The following is a 23,994-nucleotide window of genomic DNA, read 5'->3' as shown; positions in this document are numbered from 1 at the left end:
ATACAAAATATCTATAAGTTTTAATATTCTATTTAATATTCTTATTTCATATCTGGCTCGCATATAGGTTCTTATCCGCATTCGGTTTATTAATAGTGAAATGCGCTAAGATTACTTTAACAAACGATGTATTCTGTATGTTACACACATAATCTCCCGGATATAGCGCCAGAGATCCGGTACGCTGTGACCAACGCCGGATTTCCGTCTCGATGACGAATGTTTACTTGCCGTAAATCTTTATCTCCCGAGCTCGCCCCCGCGGCAATCGCGTTCCGTTCGACGATGATAATCGCGTACGTGCCGCGCGATCCGATGCTCCGCTCAGAGAAACGGTTACACGGATTTATTCGTTACATGGACGTCCCGATAGTTATATCCTGACGAAATTGAGATACGATCTCTCCCTCGCGGCCGAAGAGCAACGCTAACGTGAATTATGGAGCTCGCGTGCCGCGCGAGAGATGCGAGAGAGCGTCATTTTTGGCGTTGAGATATTTACGTGGGAACACGATCTTCCTGAATCTTCGGATCAGGTATGTTTATGTTGAACGCCGATGATCAATGACCGTAAACGTGCTAGATTCGGGTGCCTCTGGTCACGAAATCGTTAAATCGATATTCACATTTAACGCTATTACTATAGAAATCTTTTTATTCCTCTACGGATTATTTGATCAAACTAAATGATTTTTCTTTAATTCAGATTGCAAAGATTCAGAACTAAATTAAGAGCACGCAGTAGTAAAATCTTATTCTTCATTAAATGTTAAATGGATTATTTGAATAGGTTTTTATAATATTTGAGGATTAATTGCAAAAATCGAATTTAATATCGAAAAATTTTGCGACAAATGATAGTGCTTCTCTTAATATATTCTTTAAAATTGCCCTTGAATTGAACGATAAAACTATTCAAAGGTGAAAAATAGATTGTTAAATCTGAAATACTCTGTAACTCATATAACAAATACTTAACATCTCTATAGCGGTTCGCTCGTATGATGCGTCCTACAATTTGCAGGTAACAAAGAAATTTTACAAACTCGAGTTCTTATATAAAGTCTCGTGTCTACATCTAGTTTGCTACGCCGTCTTAATTAAAGTTGGCTGACTTCTGGCTTGTTGCGTCCTTCGCGTCACTCGTCAGGCTTGTCCCCAGGGGTGCAATTTACTCGCATCTCCTCCTTCCATTCCTTCGCTCAACCCCACCATCGGTGTTAGCTTGCCGTGCTTGTATCCGTTCTGCCTACCAACGAGCTTCTTAAATGCGACCGTCTTCTTATCTTTCATCATCTAACCTTGATCAGCTGATTAATATATGCGAGAGAGGTTTTAACAAAGAAAAAAAGCCATTAACTTCCACCTGATAATCGTCCTTATCCGTCGTCAACTTTTTCTTTCTCGTTGCTGTTTTACATAGAAATGACGGATTTGTATATTAATGCGGTTTTTTTGATTTATTAAACTAGAAAACGGACTATTTTACATCTATTTATTACACATTAAATTACATATGCTTCCTCGAGTCTACAATACTATTATCTGTTATGAAAAAGTATAAGATTATATATATAAGAATATTACTTTATATATATTGGAAAATGAAAAGCATAATCGTCTACATACATATATACGTGTTATATTATATTTAAATTTTATATATAATATACAATCGCGAAAAATAAAATGTGCATAAATCAGATAACAGCAGATGTTTCAAATTAAAATCAATCCTAATAAAATATCTTCTTTAAGCTGCGCAATTCTTTTTGTAAATCAGTTAATTAAAAATCAACGAATAGCCTGAAACGCAATTAGAGAAGGTAAAGGGTAGCGATCGAGGGGTGGCATTGCCTTGAATAAGAGTCATTTCGATTGTTTCCGGATATAATTTGGGATGGCGGTTCTCTTTGTGTACGACTATGAACTGTACTTGGATACGGTATGAGGTATCCTCTTTAAGGCGTCCGATGGTCAGAGGTAGGGGTCCTTTTTGGTCTTTACTATGTAAAACAGTCCCTGCAGTCCTTTGTCCAGCAGACTATCGTCGAATGTTAAAGTTCTGACCAAATTGAGATGACGTACCGCTCGCTTTGAGAACGGACAAGATTTTTTCGCGACACGGTCCATTCGATATTTATTTAGGGACGAAAACGTACGCCTTCACCCATGGGAGTATCAGAGATTTTCATGGCACGAGAAATAGATTTCGATCTTCATTTTTTTGCCTTTCATTCGCAAGTGTTGAACTCTGCTGACTTTTTAAAATGCTTTGCTATATGTCAATACTACATTAAATGAACGTTACTTTATACTGCCAGTTTACATGTTGCAACAATAATAATATTATAGCAAAGAGCTATTGCATATTATTAATAATGATCCAATATCCAATATAATTTACTTCCCTTCTTCAACCATTAATAGACCAAATAAAATTTAAGATTGCATATCGCTTAATTCTCACACGTTTTACTGACTTCGAGACTAACACTTGAAAGCGTCGAAACGAAGTTTGCTCCCATCTTTTGCACACGCCGACGTTATAAATGGCCGCTATAAACGTGTAGGTGTCGTTTCATCGAGCGACGATGGGGGGGGGGATGGAAGCGGGCGATCGTGGGCGCACAGGGAGATTCACCATTAGCCTGCAGGTGTTGGATATCCCAGCCATACCATCACCCCCTCATTCCGGACGATCATGCTCAAGATGATCCCCCGACCGACAGGCGTAAGTCTCGCTATCTTATAACGGGACGGAGAGAGAGAGAAAGAGAGTAAATAATCCTCTTTCGTATATCATCCTATGGGTTCTTGAAGAAATCGCTGTTAATGGGTTTTGTAAAATAGACTCGCGTTTCAGCGGCTGACGATAAACTTGCTTTGTTGCCGTTAAATATTGTTATTCCTGCGCGAGTTTCGCGCACAATTTGTTGAAGATTGATGAAATTGCCATGGATACGTTCCATTTATCCAACTGACATTCTAATTACTCGTTTTTTGTAACATAAAGTACAGAGTTTTCTATTCCGAATAACGTAACAAATACAGATGAATCGGTTTTCTCGAAGGCAATTTATTTTTGTGCTATTTGTCACGAAAATTAAGAATGATTCATCGTGCGACTACATTTTAATCGACATTTCTTAAAAATCAAATTAAAATATGGAAAAAATATTTTTGCGCACGATCACTTCTAATAGATATGCATACATCTATTCTATGCGAGAATTATATTTTACCTGAGACACCGTTAATCTAATTGGCATATTCGCAATTTTTCTCATGAGCGTATTTTCTGGCCGGCGTAAACGTGGCATTACATCCGTAATACTTGTACGCGCACTCTTCCATCCTGTAATTACATTTATCCTCGTGGATTTGCGCGCGATAGCGCTTCGGCCTGACCCGGCAACCGTATATGGACCATCTGCATTCCACTTGCTCCTCAGGATCTAATTCCGGCTCTAATTCTGCGGGATGAACGAAGAACTCATCGTTTATGTCCTCTTGATGGCTCTTGTAGTTGCATTTCTGCTCGTGCATGTATTTTCGTCTTCTTGGCATTCTCACCATGCAGCCGTATCGTTCGAACTTGCACTGTACCAATTCGTCGGGATCGCCGCCATAATCGTTATCGGCGATCGTTGCGGACGCGAGACCCTCGCTAATGTCGTTTACGGCCTGGAACTTGTCCTTATAGATGCAAAACTTCTCGTGAATGCTACGTCGCCATGGTACCGTTCGCACATTGCAACCCATTGCGCTATACGTGCACTCCACCAAATCATCATCGTGATGAAGATCAGTCGGCATGTGCTCCTCTTCCAAATGGGGTCGAAACTGACACCTGAGATTACAATTAAACAATTAATATGGCGACGGTGTGGAATAACTCAAGCCTTTATACCTCGACTCATGCAACACGCGCAGATGTTCCGGTATCTTCACCCAGCATCCCAGTTGAGAGTACGAGCACGATTCGAGTTCTTGATTCTCCGAAGGTAAAGGCGGCTCCCAAGCCCTCTTCTCGTGGTCCAGGAAGTCGATCATCGACGGCGCGCTGGGACCATCGTTATATAATTGCGGTGGCATAGGATGTGGCATATGCGTCGGAGGCGGTGTGTCTGTCTGTAACGGCAGAACCTCCATATTCAACGGTGCCATGCACGTGGGACAGCCGTAGTAGTAAGGCTTGCAACGATGACACAGGGTGTGCTTGTTGATGCACGAGTACCGAGGCGTGAGTTCCATCTCCATGAGACAAACGGGACAGAGTCCCTCGGTCTTGAAGCGCTCGTAGAGATTCGGATAGAGCGTGTCCATGACCTATCGGCAAGTACGGTTATTTAGTGCTTTCGATCCTTAGGTCTGAAGATTGAGACGAATTTACTTTAACGGGGGAAAAAAGCCGCCTTACTCCGTTTCTCGCGCGAAGAGATGAAGAGAAATTACTACGCGCTCTCTCTTTACCGGTTTGCAGGTCCGCACAAGTCCAAGTTGCTCTTTTGCTATGAAGATTTATGTGCAATTCAATATAGAATAATGGACGACTTAAGAGGCGGAGGGTCACGGCTAAAGTGCAAATAGGATTAGGACGAATGCGAGTGGAAGTGCGCTCGTTCAGATACGATCGATTATTTAATCAAGTGTGTGTTCGTCTTGAATTTTGTACCTAATAACGATCGCATGAAGAAAACACTCGATCATTAAACTGACGTCTGCAAACACGTATTATTACACGGCACAAATAAAACTACAAATGTTCTCTTGCAACACACACATTTTTAAAATAAAATTTATTTTAAATATCAAATCGTTTAAAAAGAACGAATTAAAAAAATTAATTAGTTTGGTCTCGGATTTTAGAACCATTCATTGGCGTTTCATAATTCGTCGATCTCTTTTTTACTAATCGTTAGATTATAATTAATAATATAAATACTACTTACTTTATTTAGTTCTCTTCCATTCGAGACGGCGATAGAGGCGAGAGTCACACGCGAGATGGGGAACGGAAAAAAATGGCTAGTGCGACACGTACATTTCCGAAACTACGGACGTCGTGTATCATCGTCTGTCACCGTTCCCTTATCTGGGCGAGACTGATAGCATGACTTTATCTGATAAAACGTTTCGCTCATGATAGGGAATCGTTTCTACGTTTCGTAGAGAAAACGCTGAAGAGGCCGGGGGAACAATACGCTTCGAAAGAGGGAGACAGGAGAGGAAAAAAATGCGTATTCTCGTTGCTATGCACTTCGCGTCACCGAAAGGTAACCGTCGCCGGTATTTATTATGCTCGTACATATGTATGCGTGTGAAAAATTGGAAATATAAGGCGGACGTGCTGTTTTGCCATGGGCGGGTCGTTTTGCTCGCGCCGTGTCTGGAATTAATTAACGATCATTCATACGGTCTCTGCGCGCGATATTACACGGGATGTCACAGAGATTTCTCGCTCTCCTTTTTACGCACGGATGCATCGACCAAATTAGAATCGATATCTTCTTCTTCGGAAATACGAAGAAGACGGCCGGGAAAAGATTGACTTGAAATTATTCAAAGAATCCGTAGATAAAATGGAAATCCGAGACACCGTGTATATACATATGTATGATGTATGTATGAAAAAAATTGCGTTTTCCTCGTCGCGCTGCCAGAGAGACGAGTTATAACACGCGATGGATCTTCATCGCGAGCAGGATCGCACGCTCGTTAAACAGTGACGGCTAATTATACATGAAAAATCGACGCGACGTACGTGAGTTTAATATACGCGTGCGCGTTACATATCGAATCGCTTCGCTGTTTCGATAATCTTCAAATTAAATCTACGATCAGTTTTCGCATCGCCATATATCATTGCCAAGATTTCGCTGATACCGCATTATTTAATCTTGGACGCGGTGGAACCTGGAGGCGTTATCTCTCCGAGGGATTAATGTAATTTGCAAACGGTGAGACACACAAGTGTGTTAACAGCAGTTACTGAAGTGAGCAAGAGGAGATACTGGTAGTATTCGAATTGAAATAAATGGATTTTCAGCATTTAATGAATACAATTTCGATGGTTAATCGAAAGCCACCACCATTCTGTGCGTCTGTTAGAGAAGTATTATCGAGTAAATTAATCGAATGGTTACACATCAAGATTTCATCATTATTGCCACAGGGCGTGTATATCCCATTACAATTGCGCGGCTAATGAATCTTCAATCACATCGTTTTTGATGGAATCTCGTTAGTTAAAATTGCGCAAAGCGAGATTTTGGCGAGAGAGATTCGATAAAGTTCTGATAAAAATGTTTATAATGTTATCGCGCGTAATTGCTACTCTGTTTACGACAGAAAAAATAAAAAGAGATAAATGCCAGAAACTGTTTAAAAAATTGGAAAACTCAGATTACTCGATCTTTTTTTTTTCGCAAACATCGCGCGAATATCCGCGAATAACGAAACCAGACACTTTCGTATGATATTCCACACCGGGTCTCGTAACGACCATCCCTCATTTGAATCCCCGCGCGAGCGTCGCATCAAAGATACGACCCCGTGTCTCTGCCACGAGGGTAATACTTGCTGACCATAAGTCACTTATGTAAATCTGCGAGATGGAAATGCGCGACCCACAGTGATGGCATAGTGACTAGGAAGAACCCCAAATTGAATGCAATATTCAACGTTCCGTCACGATTTCAGTTGTTTACAATAGTAATGGTTTACTTTCTCCCAGCATCTATTGTAAATAATCTTTGTAAATAATCTTTAAAAAAATTCTAGTTAAAGTAAAGACAAAAGACTCGTTAAATACGCGTGACAATATTTTTTTTAACTTATTAATTGTCTATTGTCTTTCGCTTATGGTAGATTGACGAAAAATGTCAGTCATTGATGCAAAGATCTGAGAGGATATTTAATAAATTTTTCTTAGACCACTCTTTCAATTCACCCTCTTCACCGAGACTGAAAAGTATTGAGGGGTACAGATACGGACGGTACCGCGGAAAAAACGAGACGAAATAAGTCCGCGACGGTAGCTCGGTATTCAAGCTCCCTGAGCCTCTTTCAAGACGTCAATTTATTCTTGCTGCCCTTTTTTTCACGACGATATTGCGCCATCAAAATTTTCCGGTAAATCTCGCTTGCGATATTCCCACGATTTCATTCATCTTGTCGCGTTGTCGGATGTTTCGTTTATTTTCATCGTTTCTATGCACGCCTCATGATTATTTATGGATGCGTCCAACTTCGAAATAGCTCGTTATTTTGATGAAAAGCACCATCGTCATCTCAGCAAAGTAGGCTAAGTGTGTCAGGGTCGAGGATATTTTTTATACTTAACGCCGTATTTTTCAAGGGTTTTCATCTGAGACGCTAAACATACAAGTTAAAATTGTGTAACATAACGCGTGTGTTTACATAACGTATTAAAATATTAAATTAATGCTATTAATTTAGTTTTTCTAACGTTTAGAAACATCTAGCGTGTGTATATGTATATTTGTGTGTGTGTGTTTCGGTAATTATCAGCTTCAATCCCTTCTTGATTGTAGTAGTCGCTCCTAAAACTGCTGATTTATCTTTCGTATACCCTCCGCAATGCTAGCTATCCACACATTAGCCACCTAATCTCCAATCGCTCGCCCCGAAAGGCCGTGCGGCGAATTTCAGCGAGCGGTGAAGCATCGCTGATCAATAAAAGAGGCCGTTGTGCAGCTTAATCTCGCCACTGGCTTTGTGATTGATTCGAACATATTTCCAGCTTACGCGCAGAGCATGATCGATCTCTCTTTCGAATCCCATCGTACAGCCACACTTTAATCTCGTTAGAGCTTTTTACACGAGGAAATTATTACAAGCTCGTAGGAGGATAGTAATCAGGACAGTAATCAGTCAACATGGATTATTTCGATTAAATTACATTTTTTATATATGTTTGCGATTATCTTTCGACGAATATTTAGGATCGAATTGAATCTTTCGACCTTTCAATATCGACGGATATTCACTTTTGTAGTACAAAGCAACGCGCAGTCAGTCAGTCAGTCGAAACAATTCCCCTTGCTCTTATAAACACCGCTTTTTCTTTCCGAATATCCGACTACTGTTCGATAGGGCGGATTTGAATCGTGCAATATGTCGCATAATTCGGCCATTCCTCATACCACGTGTGCGAGTTTGGGGGGAAACAAACTTCGACATATGTAGACACGCGTGTATCGCTTGTAGTTTCATAAGTACGCGGAATACACAACTCCCCTATATTACGCGAAAGCGAAGTCACAAAACGTAAAATCGATTCAGAAGGTATCATCAGAATCTTATTGTTTGACGAGAGAAGATGCTTCTTCGGGGTTGATAAATGCTTCCGTAAAATCACCGTGTACGTCATTTTATTACTTCGAGAAAATAGCCAGGAAATTTTTGTAATATTTATTTTCTCCATACGACTACATGACGGTGTACGCTATGTAGATTTCTTTTCAGAGTATAGAAAGGAGGGACGCGGCAGCGGAATTTTTCGCTGTTAAATCCCAGACCCAACAAGAGGCACAAATTCTTTTTAGGAAATTAAGCGTTATCGCGCCCTGTCATTCCGCAGCATTCTTCGGAAGCTGTTGGTGCTCGACCCGCTTTCGCGCCCTGGCAATTTCGCGCCTCACAAAGAAGATACTTTTGTATTCACGAGTATGATAATGTCCCTCCGCGAAAGCCTGCTTTGCACCTGCAGCCGGTCGCGCGTGTTTGCGTGTTTCACGAGCTTGTAACGGGGAAGACATTCGCGAGTACGAGGAATACTATGTCCCGGATGCTGCGAAAATGTCGCGCCGGCAGGTAAACCGGTCTTGGTACCGCGGAGTATCCCAGAATAATTTTACATATTTCAACATACTTGCCGAAGAGATGACAAAGAAGCTTACCTGTTGTCTACGCCGAGACGAGAACGTCGGGATATATGCAAAATATTTTTATCGCAAGCGTTACCTCGATAAGATTTATATACGTATGTTTGACTTGACATCAGCCCGCTTATCTATACGCTTTACATCCCAGTGTGAGAAGCGTTATCTATACGTTATGTGTGCGCTCGGACCGCATCTATGTTCTTGTCAAGTCTTATCAGTCTGATATATTGGATACGTACATGTCGTAGTCGAGGTATTAAAGTGATGACACGTTTTCAGCAAAGTTTATTATTAATAATACTTTTCTAGTTTGTCAGAAAGAATGAAATTATAATATCAACGTCCCAAAAATTAAAGAATTACAATTAAGGATGACAGAGAAGTTTTAGAAAAATCTGTGCAAGATTAATTGATTCGGAGTGAGTGACCTATAATTAAAAGATATTAGCTTTCGATATTTTTTATAAAGATTTGATAGGATCGGTAGATGAAGGCGGAAAGACTTAAACGAACTTGGCGCCACTTTTCAAAACCGGGGATGAAGCTTCGCCAGCAGAGAGCTCCGTCGTCGGGGGCGCGAAGTCGGGGTTTGCAATCGATTGCGATATATCGCAAGCATCCCCGGCGCCGAAGGGTGGCTGACACGGCGCGTGCGCCCTGCTGGGCTCGTACGGATTGGTTCGCGATGATGTCATGCAGTGCTCCCCTAGGTCTCTGATATCATCTGCGACTCTTCTGCAGTCCACACCGACCACTCGAGCGGCGTAGCCGCGTCATCGGAGATATTGCACCTGTGTGCTTGACATTCTCACGCTGTCCGGCTTGCACCGGTTTGCCGCAGAGACCCGGGCCCTGGAGCTGCATTCCGCCAGCGAAGGTGAGTTCATCCTCTATCAGCTCCATTACGCGATCGTGTGCACCTCCGTATTCCTGGACCGAGTTAACGCCGCGAGAAGTGCGTTTCGTCACCGCACATACACACGTCTAACCCGATGTCGGTGTAAACATACATTCGCCCGCCGTATCTGTTCGTCTGTCATCGCCCTGACTTAAATCCGTTCATTTCTCGATGGTGGATACGAAATTTCAGCTGTGAGCCAGTTGTGACGTCGCAGTCGGTTTCAATAGCGCGAGATGATTTTCTCGACAATCTGTTCCCGACGAAAGGGTTCGCGGATTCCTCTCAGGAGTTTATGCACTCTATGTCTCGGGATGCATAACGATAGTTCTTGCATAGCTGCATTTGCCGACACGTTGGTGGCAAAGCTCTAAAAGTAAATTTTTATTTTTATCGAACAGCTTGTTTCAATCGAATCTATGGTAGCTATTAATAGTTACATAGAAATACAGATGAGACTGTTTTGACTCTTCTTTCTTATCATCGAGAAAGCCATTAGTTTTATTTATCGATTAATTTAAATGTGTAGATTGATAATTTTTGAATAGTATATTTTTGTTTGTTATTAGATATTTCTTTTTTTATTTTATAAATTAATTTAAAATTTTTCGATATTTTTCTGAACTATTTTGACCATTATCAAATATTCGTGGAGATCGATCAACAATTTTTTATTCTTTAATCTCGTACCTGAAATTGCTGATTCGCTCCAGTTTACATCATTTAAAGACGTGCATTGGTATTAAATTGCGGGCAATCTTTATTTTTGATAACATTGTCCACGACTGGTAAAACAGCATACGTGATCGAACATTGAGCAAACTCGAATCTCTAGGGGATAATTGCGTTGCCGTGTCAGCCGTGATGTATCCCAAACCGCTGGCCGCTTTTACTATCGATGAGATGTATGAGTTTGTATGAATATATAGGACAACGCGTTGAGAGAGTTCACACAACTTTTCTCGCTATAATGCTCGTTGTTTGGTGTTCGTGCGAGTAAAGTTTAAAGTTCGGACACTTTCTGGGATGCTGCACATTGGCAGAAAACTGTCGCAAAGTACCGCATTCTCTTATAGTCTTCAGCATATATGTTCACAAATGTTGAACGAATTGCCAGCATTTCGCGTGAAAGAGATATACTTAGAGGGAAATTCTCTGTAGCTTTCGTTCTCTTTCTCTCTTTTTCGGTGTGATGTTCGAATATCACTTTGCAATTTGTTATCTATATTTCATTAACACAAAGAGTCAACTTCAAATAATTAGATCAATAACGTATTATTATTATTAATATCTTATGTGCATTACTAAATTATATTATGTAAATTACATTATATTTTATATACATTATATATTATATATTACATTTATATTACGTTATTTTTTTTTAATTATTGAACATTATTTTTATTATTAAAAGAAAAAGCAGACACAGTTTTTAATTAAAGTAATAGAATAAAATAATGTGTATTATGTTATATCACAATAAAGTAATATATATACCTACATATTTTATGCGAATTTAAAATAATGCAAAAAGAAGATGTGTGACATCTATTTCTAATTCTATTTCTAATAAACTATTAAATATTTAATTATCCATTATTAATCATAAATTGTAATTATGATATGTCTTGAATTGCCGAAATATGGAAGCTGTTATGGATGCTGTGGTCATGGAGAGAAAGATAGATAAATAGAGATAGATACAGAGAGAAAAAAATATTACGTGAACTCTCGCTACCAATAGAAACACATATGTGAATTCTCTCATCATGCATGTGTTCTTGTTTGAATGAACCGATTGCATTGGACCAAACTTTCTACATTTGGAATGGAGTTGCTTAGCGCTCGACTACGGGCATGTTTCATTTCACAATGAAGCTTCAATCTCTATAAGTGGGAGAGTCGATACATTGCTTGCAAACCGCACTCTGTCTGAAACCTGAAACTATTTGCTAACTTGAAACGTGCCAAAATTGAAATAAAAATTCTGCTTTTTTCCGGTAATTTCTACTTCTACCTTATTTTTTGTAGTTTATATAATACACATGATATTAAATTAATTTATTTTATACGGATTAAATTCGGCAGATTATTACTACCTAAACAATCTAGTATATTATTCGCATATATTATTCTCACCTACTTGAATAATTCGATGATTATGTACAGTCTCATGCAGTACATGTAGAGATATACTGTTTGTTTGTCTATTTTAGAGAACTTAGTTTTCAGAAGCGAGATAGCTAGCTTTACATATTTTCCTTACAAAGATATCAACCACCAACTTTTGCTGACAAACACAATTTGCTGACATGTTTTCGAGTGGAGTTATCTCTGAGTGCTCATACAACTTTTCTTTCAGAGGAACTCACACATGACGTCAACATGAAGTCATATGACGTCTTATCGTCGCGCAAAGTTGAGAGAATTTTCGTATGCCTAGTAGTTTTCTATATTATTCAGGTTTCCCACTTTAAAGGAGAACATATGGTCTCTATGTAAATTATAAAATATCTTCTTGCATTATTTTTTTTATCCTTGCATTAGTGTTAAGATTCTAATCGATATAGCTTTATATATCAAAATGAATTAGAGAATATTATGATGCAGCATTTTTTTTTCATAACATCGTAAACACTATAATGCGCCATTACATGTGGCACTAATTCCGATATTGAAGTCCCGTTTACGACATCGCAAAACGATCATCGTCGATTTAAATGCTATAAAACTGACTGTGCGTTGACGCGAATTGCCCTGCTTGTTTCTACAATATGATCTCCAGATTTTTAAATTAATTTGGAATAGATATAGATTTCGACAGCAAAATATTAAAATATCTATCGTTTTTGAAAAGAGATAAAATAACAAAATTTATAAATTTATAGTTTTTCTAGAATTTCTTGAATAGATTTAAGTAGAATTTTATATATAGCTTAATTACAAAGATATGCAATGTTAAAATTTAAGAAAAAGCACAATAAATGTTATTGTCTCCATATTTTCACCGAAGAAAAATCGTTTGCACCAAAGTTTGCGGCTAAAAAGACATCCGATGGTCCCGTAGCACTGTATATATCAGACCGGTTACGCATCGATGGCGAAGGCTTGCGCCATGGGAATAGCGCGGTCCTTGCCTAGCCTAGTGCTGAGACATATTTATAGCAATGTGCATGGGGTTCGGGACGGCCAGAGGCGACAGAACGGCGAGAAAAAAAATATACGCACGCAGACAGATATAACGTGAACGCCGGTTTTCTACCCTTGGTGCCCAAAGCGCGCCCTTGCATTTCGGGAATGCCGCTTTCTCCTCTTCGTAAGCTCTCTCTTCGTTTCAATGTGCGCGTCTTCCTTTTGTGCGTGCTCTGCGGCTTGCCGACCTCCCTGAATTCATTCGCGGTCGAATTTTTGAGCGCTCGAGCGTTAAAAAATTCGCAATGCTTCGCCGAAAACTGCGTCGCCACCACGATACTCTTCTCGTTTTTATTACATTGTTGTTTGTAATCGGTGGGTGGACTGAAAGGGTTCGCATTTTTTTTCCGCTCGCGGGGATGTGCTCCATGAGTTTTCAATACGACAAATAAATCGCAGTTCTATTCGGCTACGTAGGTCCAACGTCGAGTGTTGTAAAGCGTTATTTTCGCAATATCGATAAAAGGATAAAACTGTGATCTCTTCAAGATATTTTCAGATATTGCATTTATCACGATACAATAAAAAAAAATATATCGATAGAAATTTTTTCAGTAGTTATTAAATAAAATTCGAAGATCGCGTTTCATGTATCATCACTTTCGTAATTCATGCTTATCATCATCAGGCGTGGATTTACGGATAAAAAATAATTGCTTCGTTAAGTCGGTAAATGAGGGTCGCAAATGGCAGATCATTAAACTTTATCTCCTCGATATAATAACGGATTTGTCGAAGCAAGTGCGAAGAAAAAGATGACGTGGATAGACTTAGGAGTGCAGGAGAAAAAGTAAAAGAGAAAGATATGGATGAGTCGTGTTGGCCAATCAGAAACGCAAACATCGGGGCGTTTAGAGGGATAAGAAATTTTTCTCGTTGTCTGACGTTCCGGTTATCAACGTCGTCATCCTTAAAACATCCCACTGTACCCTGTCCTTCTCCGGTTCCCCTCGGCAATCCTCGCAGTGCGGAAAGTTGCTCGAGAACTTGGAAGATCCGTCAAATCTTTGTTACAGCGCGGGTCGACTTGGCCCGATTCCAACTTCGCTACCGTGGCTTGTCTGCCTCTTTCCTAGTTTCTGAACATAGACGAAGGAATGAGGATCAGGCCGGATGCGTTCATTAATCCAATTCATTGAAACGCGTAGACATAAGTCTAATTGTATAAATAGAGTTTATTCTGAATAATTTCACAAAGTGCTTAAAAATTTTCTCATACTGACATATTATATTCTATATATAACAGAATGTAACTTTTGTATGAAGGGAGGAAATTAATCGTTTCAAAAGACCGGTGATATAATGCGTTTATAATCGATAGAAAACACGCAAAGCCTGAAGCGACCTGTAGGTATATAGTCACTCAAATTGTAATGGCTATTATTATTAGTTATTAACTGCCGGTCTTCTACTTCGTTTGCGAGGAACAATGACTGCTAATAGAAAACGGCGTGTAATCATTTTACGCCCACGTAATACTTTATTGCGAATCGGCTGAATCAGCTCATGCGCTATTTTAGCCGCGATAATCGCGCCGCATGATGTCACTATTATTGATTTCGGTAGGCGACAAAGAGGCGCAATAAAGCGCGTGAGTCATTGCGTGTCCCCGGTGCAGTTGCACGGGGAGATCGAGGGATGAGATCGGAATCTTATGGGGCCAGATCCAGATTGATGTCCTCGCAGGACATCCTTAACGTACCGTGTAATTCGGTTCTTTCTCGCGTCGACGTATTCCGAATCGATCATTCGAAATCGCCCCGTTCCCGAGTCGGTATTTCATTTAAATTCAGTTCTCCGATTTTATTCGAGGCAGAGATACGCGTGCTGCATATTCTACATCAAAGCAAAGGATTATTATTTCTTTTTTAATCGAGAAATTTAATTACTATTATTACATTACTTATCCATTAGCTCGCGCATTCTCTTTGTCATAAACTTTATTTAGTCATAAATCGTGCGTGACATTATTTTTGGCTTGTGTCTCTCGACGATTCCAGCTTCGACATTGATTTTTCAAAAAAACTTCCATCTGTTTTTATTGTCAACAATAGTTCGAAACATCCAAATCTTATACAAAAAGTTCTGGATTCTCGTAAGAGAAGTTTGCAGATCGGAGACTTTTCGATGGGGTATCTCGAGATTAAATTAAGTTTGTCAGTTCTTCTGCTTTTTATGTATCCTAACGTAAAACGACGAAACATTTGTTTCTCTTTCAAAACTTGTGACATACTATAAGCAAGATATTCGAATAGTTTTGAGACTTCTATGCGGTCATGCGAGCGACAACACATTCTCTGGGATCTTTCGGGTTGCAATTGCATCTGCGCATTAGAGAGGACAGAGAAGGTTCTCTGCATTCCTCTTTCGTCTTCGTTTTGCGGATAACATTGAATTATGAAAACGACCGTGTAGCGCCGCGTAAACGTTAAAAGCCCCCGTGTCAAGGGAATTATTGCAAAGACGATGGGAGCAAGGGAGTAGGCGCGGGTTGTAGAAAGTGTAAGATGGTTAAGAGAGTAGATGCGGGCGATCCGACGAATGGTTGGAGGGTAGGTTGCACTTATAAATCGCTTAATCGCTGCTTTTCACGGATCAGAAACTCTAGAAAAACTTTTCCACCTCCTCGAATCTTCATCCCGCCCGTCGCTCACGGCGGCATTTGCGTCGAGAATGCTTGATGCGTATGAAAAGCGAGACGAGCTTTGGACTTTCGGTGACGTCCGTCGCGCGCTTTTTCATAACGCTTGAGAAAGCATTCTCCGCGAATTCTATGTTTCGTTTATTTCACCTGGCCGTTCTCTTTAGGAAAAAGTTTTCAAGAAATTAGGGATATTGTCTTTATTTGCACAAACGATAGAGGTGTGAACGTCGGTGTGTTTGTCGCGTTTCTTTAAAATAATTTAAATCTCTTCATCATTTATATATATAAAATATATTTTTGTATATTTTATATTAATATGTTAATTTATTTAAAAAATATAATTGGAAATGTGCGGTATAATTATAAGGATTAAGTGAGAGAATTATAAAATCAAAAAAATTTATTTGACTTAATTCGAGTGAATATTACTTTCGCACGAAAATCATGAGAAAATAGTTTTTGCATATACGTATGTTTATATGTTGCAATTAAAACAAATTCAATGAAAATTTGATCACAGAGTTTGTAACTCTGTAACTGAATTAATGGTCTAATGACTTTAAATGTTGATGCATTTATAAATATCTGAATCGTTCATCAAAGTACTCTCTAACATTTATAACATTTAAAACATTTGTTAAAATTATTTAATATTCTAGAATTTTCTAAAATTAAATTATATCAAAGTTTTACAACATACTATTATTCTATCATGTAATAAATTAGTTTCACATTTACATTTCTGTCATATCGTTAAATATATGGAGTGGATTTGTGTCAAAAATAAAAAAAGTTGCTGTCGCCGAAAAAAATAATTGTAATGTCTGACGTGCGGTTGTTTTGGGAGAGAGCATCAAGATTTCATCGGCGGAAATATAGCTTATTTATCATTGTATAAAGACTATAAAGCATACTATCCGCTGATGGAATCTCGTAAGCAACTGACAGCAACTTCCGATTCCATAACCATATCATAAACCGCATATCACATTGATAGTAACTGCGAATGCAAGGTTTCAAAGGATATACATATAATCATCCACTGATGACTGCCAGTGTATTATTTCTGTTAAATGATGCAAAACATATTACACGTTTGCACTTCGATTATCTGATTAAATTACAACAAAATGGCATGTAAACGCTAAAAGGGTATACAAGATAACTTAAATTTTTCTGCATTATTTTTGCATTGAATATTATAGGTATGTATTGTTAATATTATATGTTAATGATGTTATTATCACTGGGCAGTTTCATTTCTCCGATCGTTTCATAATTTTTCCCTTTGCTTTGACCGGCCAAGTATACGTGAACATGACATCTGTCAATATGTATCATTCTCTGCGCAATCACGTCCCCTGTTTCTGATTATATGCCAGATTCCTATTCGATGAACATGCTTGTACGAAAGGGCGCGCACACATACTCGTCAGTATACGCACTCATCCACATCTACGCATGTCGATGGCCGACGAAGATTAAAGCGATCACGGACATCAATTGCGCTCGCGATTAATGCTCCGTCTGCCTCAGTCTCGCCTTTTTGTTTATCCCTGCAGAACGCGCGCGATTCCGCATTATCGACGCCGACATGCGCCCCCTTCTCGCGTTCACCCTTGCTTTCCTCGACCCCCCTATTTCGCGAACTCGAGTGGGTGTAACTTTTTTTTTGGCTCCGGTGAGTCGGTTTTTCACGAGCCGCCGTTTCCGATAATTCATCGGGCCTTCATTTTCAAATCTTTTCCATAGCGATTCTCGCTTCCGACTCGCTGCGCTCCTGTTTGATTTATGTATTTTTCGCACCGTACGGTGCAAAAATATTTCGAAATTACTTTGACAATATTGCAGAAAACTTTATTAATAAGCTACGAACTTGTGCCAGTGAAAGAAATTTAAATAATTATGGATCGAAATTGATTTGTATTGCTGTTAAATTCGACATAATTTCGCTAAGTCGCTCTTAATTACTATGCATAATTTCGAATGCGTCAGGAGATACACAATGTTAATAATTTTCGTTGTGGAATAAAGTCTTCAATGCAAATTTGCATAATATACTACCATATTTCCCTTTTAATTCAAGCTGTGTTTGAAGTTAATTTATTTCGTTTTATTCATTTATTATTTGCATTTATCCAATTATTTTTGTATGCTTTATCTCTTTTGTGTGATTTAATATATATCTATAATACCTTAAATAAAAAAGTAGTCGGAAAAAGGATATCGCGCAAATCGAGAAAGCATGCAGATTTTCTCCGCTAACATCCATCATTTAATAGCCTGACAATCTCTGTGACAATTCGTTATCAATCTTGCTAATGTCGCGGTCGCCCCCTTCTGATTATCATAGCACTGTTCTAACTTTGCATCGCAATGAAACGAAACCCTGAATAATGTCCAGATATTTGTTCTGCTGGAGAAAAAAAGCATAGGAAATCGCGGAGCCTCATTTTCTTTTCATCCCACGTTTCATTCTTAAATCTTTCACTGTTCTTTGTTCTGTTTCCGTATTATCAAGGGCAGCCGATTAAAGGCCGAAAAAAGGATGCGATCCATTACTCCAAACAAGCGCTCTAAAAAAGACCAAAGGTACCTACTGGTTAAAATAAGATCCAGACGTGCAAAGTTCGTGAAATTGGTCTTTCTCAGTAAAAAAAAATGATTTATCACGATGATTCTGCTAATAGAGATTGTACGTGGCTCTCGAACATTCACGACTTTAATTCACACAAATAAACTCGTAATGGAGATTAGGGAGTAGCTCGTAATGCGAAACAAAACTGACGTGAGCTTCTGTCCTGCAATTCTGTCTACGACCCCATTCTAATTAAGCAATATCATAAACACACCAACTCCCTAGTCGCGCATATGCTCTCTCCCTTGCTTTTGCTCCCTATCTTTCTCTCTCTCTTTCCCTTGCTCCCGTCTATTCAGGACTTGACTCGATCATATGTGAAATGACTGGTATATTTCAAGAGCTGTTTTCCGATTGACTAGTGTCCATAATTGGGGTCGGGGAATTCCGTGGATTCGAATAATAGCTTAAACGATCGTAAAGTCGACGAAACGGTGGCATACAAAGACCCAAATCGATAGCGGGGATTTTTGGCAAGCGTAGTCTTTGGCGGAATCGAGACAATAGATTTAAGGTGTCCCGGAGAAACCCCATAGATCTTGCACGCGCGACACGGCGGTCAATTGCTATGAAAGACAGAGAGAAAGAGAGAGAAAGAGGGATTCATGTTGTTGTCGTCGTTGAGTAGGAAATCGTCCGTCCCTTCTCTCACGGTTGAGCTCATCTGCCCGAGTGTATTCTGAGGATTTAGCGAGGCTCGCCGAAGTGTTTGCCCCCCGGCCGACTCGGGGAGGGCAAATTTGCTCAAGGGAACTCGCTGATTATCCGTCGAGAGGGTAAAAAGACGCTGAGAGGAGAGCCAAGACGCTTATAAATTGCTGATTAAGAGCGGCCGCTCTTATTAATCTGTACGGTTTGTATAGATCGCGCGTATGCGGTTTAATCGTAAACTATGGTGTTGTAAATTCTATAATATATGACAAATCATTCGTTCACTCTCATCACTTTAACGAATGAAAAAGAATGAAATTAGCGAGAACGTTTTCCTACATGAGAAACGCGAAGTAGATTTGTAAAAAAAATTAGAAGAAGTTTCAACCTGTTTTCGACATCGGGATCGATTAATGCACGCATTGCTTCAAATGTATCAATGTTTCATTTATTGATCAACATCGCGACGCAAAAAAAAATGTTTTCCATCGAATATAAAGTAAAGTTTTCGCGGAAAATTGTGATGCCTGTTTTATTAGTATTTACGTGGCGAAATACCCCAATAATGCTGATATTACGTAAAATTAAAGATATAAAATTTTCTCATCTCCCGTTCAGCATGAAAATATACTTTTCAATCCCATCAAATGCGATTTGTACGAAAGCTCCTCTTCGTTGGCGATCTTTTACTCTCGCGATATAGTCACGATGGTGTACAGGCAGGTTGCCCGCCGCTTCGACAACTCTACAGCTTCCTTCTGGAGGAAATCGATTTTCAACTCGCGTTACGATTCCATTCAAACGTCCACAACACTTTCATTCGCGGTGCCTTCACAATTTCAGTTTGCGGAAGTTTATATTACTTCGAACGAACATTGTCACCAGCTGGAGATTTTAGATACAAATGACTTCTACGGAAGGAATTAACTTTGCAATGTGACATTTCAAATTCGGAGCTTCGTTAATGGCGATACATTCTGACAACGTTCCTCGACGGAAAATGATTACACGAGATGACGAGAAAGTCATTATCGAAACATCGTTATTTACGTTATATTTTTTCCTCGTCCAGGACTTTCGCAATTTTTACATGGAAATCGAGTGCGTCCAGGGATGCAGAGTCGAAGCTGCGACGTGACAAGTTTTTTCTTTTTGACGTAAACATGGCAGGAATCAGCATGGGCGAATATTCTCGTCGCGACGATACACGCGACAGTCCGCTCGGATGGAAAATGCCGGTGGGGTGACTCTCTTGCTGTTTTGAATATTACTCTCTAGCGGCTGCGCTGCTTTCCCCGGAAAGCTTTTTCCAGTAAAGTAATGCAGCACTCCACGGATAAGTAGAAGGAAATATCACGTCGGGTCAAGTGACTGCCGAAGAAACTATCGATGCGACATTTCGAAGGATCGACATGATTCGACGCTATATTTTTACTTAACTTTTTCTATGAATACAATTTTCTAAATTCTCGGCAAAAATATATCTAAAGAAACGTATATTTATATTAAACAAAAATTTAAATTTCCACGCAGATTGATTGTAAGCTTTGCAGTTTTACAATAGTTTAATGTAAAGCAAGACAAGAACCACCCTTGACGATGTATGCATGAACATACATTTCATTTCATTACAATTTATGTTACCCACATAATTTAGCATGTATCTCGGATGAAGATCACACGGCGATTTATGCTCGAATGGCCGTCGCCTCGGTTGCCGAGGGTTTCAATTATGAACTAATTACGCCATATGTACATACACGTACGGAGCAATTACCGCGTATGCGACACATGCCGACCGTGTTTCGTCGTGTGCTTTCGATTCCGCTGAATACGTCGTTAGCGACACCATGTGGCATTACACGTGTCCGCGAGGGTGGACGATGCGACCACCCCTTACGTTTACTGGAAAATGATTCCGACGAGCAGCCGGTGCGTTCCCAGCCGGGGATCTTCCCCCCGGTATCATAGCGATACCGTAAACCGTTTATCAAGATCTCGTTGACAAAAGCGAGCGATTGCACACTTCGTTTTCGACGCTTTCGACTTTGACTATCCGTTAACCGAGCCGTCAAACGGTTCGCGTTCCGACAGAATCAACGTCTCGGATTTCCGCATCGATAAGTCCGCGGTCGTGATTGCGGCATTCGGAGGGCGGAATTCTCCCCCACGTGATCCGCTCTGGATCGAGAAGCACGCGTTTCCTGCAGCTGCAACTCGCATTCCTCGTTTGCCTTAATTAGCTTCCGCCCGGTAATGGGAGAGCCGGTGAAAGGGCGAAGGGCGAAGACGACGCGACTCGTTGCGCCGGTGTCGCAAAAGCTTTTAAAGCTTCCTCGAATCCATCCGTCGAGAGGGTGGATTGCAAAGAAATTATTCTTGAGCTCATAAACACCGCGCTCTCCGAGAGCGAGTAGACAACAGCCGCAAATGATCTCATTCGTCGTCCGTGCATCCAATTTTCAAGAAAGAATGGAATGTCGTACTTCAACATTGAAATCGTTTAAGAAGCAGAAGACTTTCCAAAGGAGAATTTATCATACTACTTGCGGAGATTACGATGGAGCTCACGCTCTCCATTCAGAGAGAATTATATTTTTATATTTTTAATCTATTATATATATAATGCAATTTTCATCCATTTCTCGAGAGATAGTCTCTTAAAGCAATTTTTTCGAAAAAATATATTTGAATTTATATTTAAATAAGATAAACGTTTTATATACATGTTGTTAGATTATGATATCAGCTTAAAAAGTTCTTGATGGAACGACGCTCGTTTGTCCGAGAGCCTTGTTCATACACCTATGGGGATATAGGATCAAGCCCTTTATGAAGTTTGCAATAGTTTTTGTGTACACTCCGCACGCGTCTTGCCTTATCGATAGACATGGGATACCAGCTCGAAGAATTAGGGTGCTACCCATCTGAGGTGGAGCGACGCGCATGGTTCGTTTTACCGATCTTGTGCTCTCCCCTTGACATTCGATGCTGCCGCGTATCATGTGCGTGAGACGCGCGGAGTGTGCGATGGGAGAAGAAGAGGAGAAAGTCGCTCAAGTTTTTAAAATTCTGTAGATGAACGCGATACGAAATCAATGCAGACCATGAAATATCTCAGAGATGGGTCATCTTTTTGGGCGAACCCTCCGCGATCTGCTTACGCGATCACGTGTGTGCGCAGGTGTGCATGCATATACACATACACACACGAAATATATTCCGGATATGACGTCATGCTTTGGCTTGGATCTTGTGTGGACCCAGCGTGATCGAAATTCAAATAAGAGGCATCGGGCGCCGAAAACCTAAGGACGTTGCGCGACTAAGACACCCCCGAACGGATACCTTGCTTTGCCATTTCGAGTAGACAGATGCGACCCTCGGGGTACGCCAAAGTCACATCCCCGTGAATTGCTGAAAGTGCATCAATGTTGTATGAGCACTACAGACTGCGGTGTACCATTACATTACAGCGTCACGCAGAAAGCCGATATCGTCGCGTTCGAAACGCGCGAGTGACGTCAAAATATCAGAAAATTATCTTGGTTCCTTATTATTGAATCGTATCGAAAAAAGTTTTATAGAATATATTCAATGAATTCTGCGAAATGTTTTACGCCATGAATTCTTTACACGATTTAATTAAATCCTTTCCTCTTTTTCATTTAGCATTTATTACGAACCGCCCATCCCTTGATGTTTGCGTTGCTTATCGCGGATTCGTAATCTCGCTTGACCTTCACCCTCCCACGATTGACGTAAGGTGCGTAGGCTCGTGCCGTGTAATGATAATTCATGGCAAACGTTATTCATACCAGAAGTTCGTCCGAGGTTATCGCGGTAGTTTGCCCTGGGGGCAGTCAGGGAAACGCACCCCTTGCGGGCAGTTCTCTCTCTCTCTCTCTATCTCTTTCTCTTTCCGTCTTGCGCAGTCCGTCCTGGCCATGCAAAGTGAGCCAGGGGTTGTTAGATTAAACTCCAACCCCTCGCGACGCCCCGGATGCCTCCGACGCCACGACGGGTTAAAAACAGACAGAAAGAGTATGACTCATCCCTCAGTGATAATTCGAACCTCGCGTAGGAGTGAACAATAGCGTCAGTCCTTTTAAATGATATGACGTGCTTCCTTTGTTTCCTTTTTTGAAAGGAATTCAATTTCAAAATTAATAAGGCTAATAGAAATAAAGAAACAAAATTGTATATTACACAATGTTAAATAAAGAAGTTTTGAGATGAATTATAGATGTATTAAAAATGCATTAAAGATTAAATTTTGACTATTAGCGTGAATTTTCAAATCTTGGTAAGCAGGGCAATCGATCGGGCCAGCTGTAACTCGCACGGCTAAGTCATTGACAAATTTCGCGTATCAGAGAACAAAGAGACGTCCGCGTTAGATATCAAAGGGGTTACAAACAAGTAGGTCCGTAGGGGTCGATTTATTCCGCTGCTGGAAGTACATTGCGCGAATACATTATTACGAAAGGGTACCGGAAAGGGTTCCGGGCTAATCGGGCTCAACGATGTCGACACGCTGACAAACTACTTTCGTACCCTTATTCGTGCGGCTATGATGACGTGCGGAATGTGTCAATTCGTAGCTGAATGTTATTTCGATCTTATATAGTGTCGCGTATCAAAATGTAGTATTAAAAAGACGATGCACATTTATACATATGTATACGATAATAATAATTCGATTAATTTCTAACAAAAGAAATATAAATATTGTTTTTTTTCCTTTACGAAATAAAATTGTGAATGATATAAAATCATCTGTGCTCTGCAAAACGTCTGACCCATTTCGAATTTCGAGCGATGTCAACGGTTATAAAAAAACAATGAATCCGCTACGATATCCGCTCGTAAATATTTGACACCTGTACGTGATCCAATCCCGCGTAAAACTTCCGGAATCGTCTATCGGTCTCTAGGAAGGTGATTTTCAAATTTTCCGAGTATCGCATCGGTTCCATTCACCCTCGCTCCCTCAATTATTCCCATGGAAACGATTCGAGCGAAGCCTTTCAACGAAGCATCAATCCCAGCGCTC

The 23,994-nt window shown here is 40.1% G+C and overlaps 2 protein-coding genes across 3 annotated transcripts in view; one reads left to right on the top strand and one right to left on the bottom strand.

Annotated features, from left to right (window-relative positions):
• Hwt (SH2 domain-containing adapter heavyweight) overlaps nucleotides 1-23,994 on the top strand; it is a 160,578-nt gene that overhangs the window by 71,172 nt on the left and 65,412 nt on the right. The gene's annotated exons all lie outside the window — the stretch shown is intronic.
• On the bottom strand, nucleotides 1,482-5,139 carry LOC145935427 (uncharacterized). 2 transcript variants are annotated; one of them, XM_083036766.1, is made up of 4 exons: nucleotides 4,956-5,139; nucleotides 4,424-4,514; nucleotides 3,914-4,332; nucleotides 1,482-3,853 (listed from the first exon to the last, which is right to left on the bottom strand). In XM_083036766.1, the coding sequence occupies exons 3-4, from the start codon at nucleotides 4,327-4,329 to the stop codon at nucleotides 3,262-3,264; spliced, it is 1,008 nt and encodes a 335-aa protein (XP_082892892.1). In that variant the 5' UTR covers nucleotides 4,330-4,332; nucleotides 4,424-4,514; nucleotides 4,956-5,139; the 3' UTR covers nucleotides 1,482-3,261. The 2 variants fall into 2 exon arrangements, with proteins under 2 accessions (XP_082892892.1, XP_082892891.1); XM_083036765.1 differs by lacking the exon at nucleotides 4,424-4,514 and having other exon boundaries at nucleotides 4,956-5,134.

This window comes from Prenolepis imparis, unplaced genomic scaffold (genome assembly GCF_030444845.1).
Source record: "Prenolepis imparis isolate NDT839.2.m4 unplaced genomic scaffold, iyPreImpa1.0 SCAF_4, whole genome shotgun sequence".
In the NCBI taxonomy this organism is placed as follows: domain Eukaryota; kingdom Metazoa; phylum Arthropoda; class Insecta; order Hymenoptera; family Formicidae; genus Prenolepis; species Prenolepis imparis.
Note: the sequence above shows the minus strand (reverse complement) of the source record. Positions and strands in the feature narration are given on the sequence as shown.